This window comes from Silurus meridionalis, chromosome 11 (assembly GCF_014805685.1).
Source record: "Silurus meridionalis isolate SWU-2019-XX chromosome 11, ASM1480568v1, whole genome shotgun sequence".
Classification (NCBI taxonomy): Eukaryota; Metazoa; Chordata; class Actinopteri; order Siluriformes; family Siluridae; genus Silurus; species Silurus meridionalis.
The window spans coordinates 20945429-20952876 of NC_060894.1; the positions used below are offsets into that span (position 1 = coordinate 20945429).

At 41.1% G+C, this 7448-nt stretch overlaps 1 protein-coding gene across 1 annotated transcript; it reads right to left on the bottom strand.

Moving 5' to 3' along the window:
• Positions 1–292: 292 nt before the first annotated feature.
• LOC124393215 (thymic stromal cotransporter homolog) lies at positions 293–6915 on the bottom strand. Its single transcript, XM_046860788.1, has 4 exons — positions 5831–6915; positions 3701–3784; positions 736–892; positions 293–647 (listed from the first exon to the last, which is right to left on the bottom strand). Exons 1-4 carry the CDS (start codon positions 6813–6815, stop codon positions 599–601), a joined length of 1275 nt encoding a protein of 424 aa, XP_046716744.1. The 5' UTR covers positions 6816–6915; the 3' UTR covers positions 293–598.
• Positions 6916–7448: the final 533 nt, after the last annotated feature.

The following is a 7448-nucleotide window of genomic DNA, read 5'->3' on the forward strand; positions in this document are numbered from 1 at the left end:
CTATAGACATCAGTTTTGACCATGAACAACGATTTTCAATGTCACACAAACAAAGTCCTATTGCAATATAGAGAGTGAATACTGAAATTTAACGATCGAAACTTTTTAACGGAATAGTCACTTTTTGTGCATTTTCATACAAACCCTCTCAAATAAAAAAACACACCAAGTCAAACCATATATATATATAAAAACTACACACCACAGTGAAATAAAATAATGAACAAAATCTGCCTCTAAAGATGACTTCAGTAATTAAAACTTTCGCTGTATGGAAATGTATCACACAAAGTTTAATTCGTTCAGCATTTATTCATTCTTACTAAGTAACTGCTTCATCCTGGTAAGGTCCATGTTGGATCCAGAGACTGGGAATACACCCATGATGTGACACCAGTCCACAACAGGGCAACTTATTTGCAAACACTCGCACCAAGGGGCAATTTATTTGTGGTTCCACCTACTAGCAACTTTGGTAGATGAAGGAAACTGGGTGAACCCAGATGAACACATGGAGAACCTGTGAAATTCTGCACAGGCAGAATGTTGAACTCAGGATCAACCTCGGAGCTGCCTTGCATGAGGGTTCAGTTCCCTTTTAAAGTCTCTGATAGCGTTCCTGCCTTGCGGTTCGGCACCCGATAATGCTGCAAAATAAATAAATAAATAGAACATTTGTGATAAGTTTTAGTGCTGAAGGACTAAAATTTTTTGGGATCGCACAATCCATCTTACCTGATGGGAATCATAGCGAGGAATGTGATGATGCTCGATAAGGTAAAGACAAACCCTGGAAGGAAATGCAGTGTGGACTGGTAGACTTTGGTGTACATAAATGTTGTACCCAAACCGACCAATTGGAAGGACAGCTGGAGCCCAGTGAAGGTTTTTCCTGTGGGTATAAGACAGTACAATTTTGAAGACAAATGTAGCAAAGCACTGCTCAACAGCACCACCTAGTGACTGAAGTTAGGGTTGGCCTAATTAACTGATAATTCAAATATAAGGCTGAACCAGTCATCAAAGTGTGGGGCGCGCCCTCTAGTGGGTAATGAAGATACGACAGGTGAGGCACAATGAATGGCAGGATTTATATAATTTTTAATTAATCTTTATTTTTGATAGAAAAAATTATAGATTTAAAGTTCATACACTCAAAACACCCACAAACAAAATTATTTCATTAATGTAAGTAAATTAAACACATCAGTTAGGGTACCTTACACAACTACACAACGATTTTATTTTTGAACTTGATGCTGTTTGATGTTATAGATTTAGAACTTGATATTTCAATAAATTTGACATTTTTAAACTTGAAGTGTTTCATTACCTTTTTTTGGGGTAAAAATGGGTGGGGCTTAAAAATCCACCCCCTCTAAAGTGGGAAAAGTGAGAACCACTGGGCCAAACTGTTCTTTCACTCCAGCCCTCACGATCAAGAACAATGAAACATCAATATATACAAAAAAAACCCCCCAAAGAATATATTTGTACATTTTTTAGGTTTTTTTTTTTTTTTTTTTTACTATCTGTAACCAAGGAACTCCTTTAACTGTAAAAAAAAATATTCAACAGACCCACATTTTTTTTTTTTTTTAAGTATTTTGTGGTTTTATTTGAAAAGATTTTATTCTTAAGTATTATTTAAGAGACAGCAATATTTCCCCCCTTTTCAAATCATTCTTTAGTCATACGGTGAATCTGAGACTTGGCCAAGAGACACAGTAGTGGAGGTTGTCTGATTTATCGGTTTTGCCAATTAAGCGGCACTGATATTTAATTGCTGAAACTATCTGCAAAAATCCATACCGATAGTTTTTCTGGGTTGCATTATACAGCACGAGAGCGACATCTAGAGGCAAATCACTGACATCATGTGAGATTTATTTGAAGTGTCTGAACTGTTTTTATTTGGGTCACCTGCCCTTTCCTGATATATATGGTTCTTTTCCAAACTTTTACCACAAAACTGGAGGCCCTCAATTGTACAGGACGTCTATAGATGGCACTATAATAAGATTTTGCATTTACTTAAACTTGGAAACCCAAAACCTGTTCCAGCATGGTGATTCCCCTGTGCACAAAGTGAGGATCTGTTTTACATGTTTTGAAGAGGAAGATCTTGCTGCTATAGAGCTCTGATCTCATCCCTACTGAACACCTTAGGGATTAATGTGACTGCACCCCAGGTCTCCTCACCTTCATCAGTACCTGCCTTTCATAACACCCTTGTGGCTGATGAACACAAATATCCATAAACACACTCCAAATCTAGTGGAACATCTTCCCAGAAGAGTGGAGGGAATTATAAGAGCAAATTGAGACTAAATGTGGAATGTGATGCAGACCAGGTGAAACAATACTTTTGGCAATATAGTGTATGTTCATACTATAAAGTGAAGTTAATTTAACAAATGAAATATTACACAATATAAAAACACTTGTAGGCGGAGTTAACCTGAGGTTGTAATCTAGAGTACCAGTGTGGATTTATTCAATGATTTAAAATTATAATCTTGAACATAATTATGCAATCGAACAGAAAGAAAAAAACCTCACTGGGGTCTGTTGGTGCTTGAACAGCTTTTGCCCCAAACTTGGACCCCACATCTGTAATGTCCATGCTGTTAAATTGATGGTCAAGTCTTCAGAATGTGAAAAAACAAAGAGGCTTTTACTTGTCACATATACACTATAGCTGGGGGTCTGAGCTCAGGGTCAGCCATGATCCAGCAGCCCTGGAGCACAGACAGGTAAAGGACTTGAACAAGGGCCGGGAAATGGCAGCTCGGTGGTGCTGGGTCTTAAACCGGTGACCTTCTGATCAGAAACAGTGAGTTCACTTCACCTTCTCACTTCCAGTCTGGAAAGTTCTCATGTACTATTCTTATAGTTTCATTTGTACTAAGAAGCATTCTGGAACACAGAATGCACTTCAGACATTTGTCTCTGGGTTTAATCCTTCTACTCTAGCAGCAGAATGGACATGTTCCTACAGCTATGATTAAAATAAGATCTAGTAGAACGTCTGCCCAGAAGATATATAATGCCTTTGTGCATCCATTCACACAACAAGATGTGAAATCAGATGAACACAAACACATGCAGTACAAAAAAACAGGAAGCAGTGATTCACGCTGAGCAGCTTCACTTGCTCTTAGTCTAATGTTCCTCTGGTGCACAAAGTAATCTAGATTAAATAAATGGATTATCAGAGAGCCTCTTATGAGCACCCAGGATCAGATTGAGAGTAGAAGATGGATGGATTATGGATTCTTCATAATTACACCTTAAAAAAATAAAGGGAAGTTCTACTGTAGCTCAACTTAATTTTAGCTCAACCCAATTCCGTGTCTGAAAGTTGATTTATTTTGGGTTTCACACAAATGGTGCAGAGATGAAGACAGCAATGCTTTTGTTCCCAGAATACAAACACTGAGGCTTCGAGCAAGTGTCCCCTCCCCTCCATTCCTTCCCTTCCCTCGAATGCACTGGCATGTGCTTTCACTTCTTCTTTTGCACTCAGCCTTATCAAAAGGAGCCCCCTAAAAAAGTTTTTGAAAGCTGTTTTCAACCCTGACGGAGGCCTTAATGATATCGTTTCAACCTGAAATCTAATCAACTCAGTGAGATGCAGTGTTCACAAAACGTGCATCACATAAGAAGGCCAACAGATTAAAGGTACAAGAGAACTTACCATATGATGATCCATGGATCTGCTTGGACAGTAGCGAGCGAATGATGGGCATGGGGATGAGTGCGAGCAAAGTGAGGGAACGTGCTGCAAAAAAAAAAAAAAAAAAAAGAAAGAAGCAGAAGATTAATAAAATACACAAAATTTGCTGAGTGTTACATTTTAACACGTCATGATATTTTTCCCCCCAGGCTGAATAATGCCTCGTGATGGATCTCGTTTGACTTCTTTGCTGAATGGGTTGCTCGAGTGACTTCGTTCACATCATTCACACATCACTGACTGCTGGCTTCCCCATCTCAGTTCCTCATTTTGTGTGCTTTAGATTCACGTTTTTATGCTTTCTTCATAGCCTGCTTTTCTCACCTTGAAATTCAGGACTGTATTTATAGCCTAGGCTTTGTGCATTTTGTTTTACAGCTACACAAGCATCATTTATCTCCAACTACATTCGAACGTCCAAATCTATCCAATCGCATCGTATACATCCGAGAATGCGTACAAGAAGATGGTGAATGTCAGTATTTATTTTTTATTGTATCTTTTGTTTTGAACTGAATAATTAATGATAGCTACACTGAACAAAATTATAAACACTGTTTTGGCCCCCATTTTTCATGAGCTGAACTCAAAGATCTAAGACTTTTTCTATGTACACAAAAGGCAAAAAGCCTATTCCTCTCAAATATTGTTCACAAATCTGTCTAAATCTGTGTTTGTGTGCACTTCTCCTTTGCTGAGAGAATCATCCACCTCACAGGTGTGGCAGATCAAGATGCTGATTAGACAGCATGATTAATCATAATGCTTTATGATTATTGCACAGGTGTATATATATATATATATATATATACATACATACACACACACACACACACACACATACACTCACTATATTTTATATATACACATACATACATACATACATACATACATACACACACACACACACACACACACACACACACACACATACACACACACACACATACACACACTTATCTGCACTGTCTATTTACACAATTTATACTTTTTGCACTTCTGGTATACGCTAATATGCATTTCGTTGCTGTGTATCTGCACTTTGCAATAAATAAATAACAGTAAATATGTCTCTAAGTATAATGTATCTATTAATCAGAAGTGATTGAACATAATTAAATGGCATAATTACTTGGTATATTCCACCACAATGCCTCAAGTGTAAGACGCAGAAAGAAATCACCACCCATTGTTTCTGGTCCTGATCAACTTCAAATGCACGCAAAGACACTTCATTAATTTATCAGCACTTTAAAGTGGTGTCAAAGTGGACTCCCTTATCCTCATCTTTCTTCTCATAAAGCTCATTGTACAGTAATACTTAACCCTGCTACAAGGAAGAACATCATTTTGGACAGGGTTACTGATGAACACCAGACTATGAAGGGCTGCTAATTAACTTTATACCACTTGAATGAAAGACGTCTCATGGTACCTTCACTGCACCAAGCTTTTATCTGTATCTTTCCTCATGACGTTTCCCTTCAGGACATTAAAAGCCATTCAAGATATTTGGCACTGCTTCTACCTGTAGCTCGAGCTTCCATTAATATCAGGATGATTTAAACTGTACCTCTGGTTTCTATTTCACTGGTAATGCGCTTGGTTTGAGCAGGTTTATAGTCAGGATTTAAGTGCATCTCTGACTAACAACTAATGTTCCTGAGATGGGTTCTGGATCTGGACTTCCTACTAAATATGAACAGAATAACAAGCGTTTGCTGAATAAATAAATGCAAGCTGAACTAATTATCAATTTCACCATAAAGTAATGATTTAGGATTAATGTTCTAAAATAATGTGGTACTGAATGCATTTATTTAAATCCTTATTTGCAACTTGTGGAATAGTTGGAGAACTTTGTTTACTAGTTTTGAAATATTATGCCTTTTTATTATTATTATTATTATTATTATTATTATTATTATTATTATTATTTATTAGGAAGCTGGACATAAGGGTGATTTCAGACAGTTGTTAATTAGCAGATCATTGGATTGGTTGTAAGTCTATTCCAGGAACAGGATCAGGATCCTGGAGCCTGGACTCCTTATCAAATGCGTAATTGGAAAGACTTGGCACGGTATTTACCTAAGAAATACGTGGTGGTAGTTGTAACGAAAGTCATGAAGTAGATCCCGGTGAGGAAGGAGAGCATGCCTATCAGGACCATGCTTGTGTCGCTCATGGAGAGCCGCGTGAACATCTTGACGCCCAGGAAGCTGGTGATGAAGATGAGCGACCCGGCGGCGTTGCCGTAGCCCACCTGGGTCGCGGTCCAGCTCAGCGGGTTGACCAGCACGTAGATGCTGAGGATCTCCACGCCGCCCGTCACCGCCACGTCGTACAGGATCCCGGCGGCGAACAGCAGCACGATGTTGCCCCTGTCTCCGGCCGGCGTGCCCACCCTCTCACCGCCCAGCGTCTCCTCCGCGTCCTCGTGCGGCGCGCGCGTGCCCACCTGGAAGACGCACGCCGCGTACACGAGACACGCGAAGTACAGCGCCACGCTCGCGCACGAAAGCACGACCCCTTGCCCCGGCCCGTCCGCCTCGAGCTGGAACAGGTGCCCCGATGCCAGGCTCCCCAGGAAGCCCGCGACGCCGTACGTCAGCTCCGTGCGCATGATGCGCAAAGACCTGGCCTCCTCGCTCGTGCTCAGCGACACCAGCGCGATCACGCCGGGCCAGTAGGACGAGAAGCCGCCGCAGAGGCCGCTCACCACGGGGGCCGCGTACATCACCTCCACGCGCCAGTCAAAAACGATGACGAACAAAAGCAGCGCCCGTGAAACAAAGTAACCGATCAAAGGCATGACTACAGGAAGCTTCCGGTTGCCCTGGTCTGCAAGTCGTGCCAGGAGACACGCTGGGATAATCGCCACCAGTTTGGTTAAGATGTTGAAGATCATGTAGAAGCCTGCGATGGACTGTGTGTGCTCTTCTCCACCTCCAAGGCGGGTTGTGTTGTTCTCGAAACGCTGCTGGACAACCAGCTGGAGGCCGGTGTCAAAAAACGAGCTGGCGACCTGCGCGCAAAACACCACAGGAGCCAGGTGTCTACGGAGGAACGCCATGTGTCCGGTACGGTACGGTACGGTATGGGGTGTGTGTGTGTGTGTGTGTGTGTGGCGGAGGAGGTGAAGAGAGAGACAGAAAAAAGTTTCTAAAGTTTCGAGTCACCCGGTTTTATTAGCGCTTCCGCAATGGCGTCACTCCCACCGACATCTCGCATTCACCTCCTCCATATGATCACAACCAGCAGCCAGTCAGTGAGGTCGGGTTTAGGAATGAACAATTGCACTGACATTTCCGTGTTTTAACTCCAGCCCAGCCTTCAGATCGTGGATTGGAGAAAGTAAACATTCATCCATGAGGAAGTTGCACAAGCTGAAATAACCTGCTGATTAATCATGGTCTACAGAGATAAAGTGGAAAAACACTGGACCACCATATCAGGATTTTTTTACAAACCATATATGAACTTTATCTGGTCCAAAAATAGTTCCTTGTGACTTATCTTTATTTCTTCAATTGTTGCTCCTTGGTTCTTAGTGATGTCAGTAGAATTTGTATCTCCACCTGAAGAAAGAAAGCACTTCTTTACTTCAGTCCTTTGTTCTATTTTGCTCTTTCGCTTTCTCCTCTGTCCACTTTCCTCATCACGTTTCCAGCCACTAGCAAAAATCTGATTAGAAGGCAAAAGTATG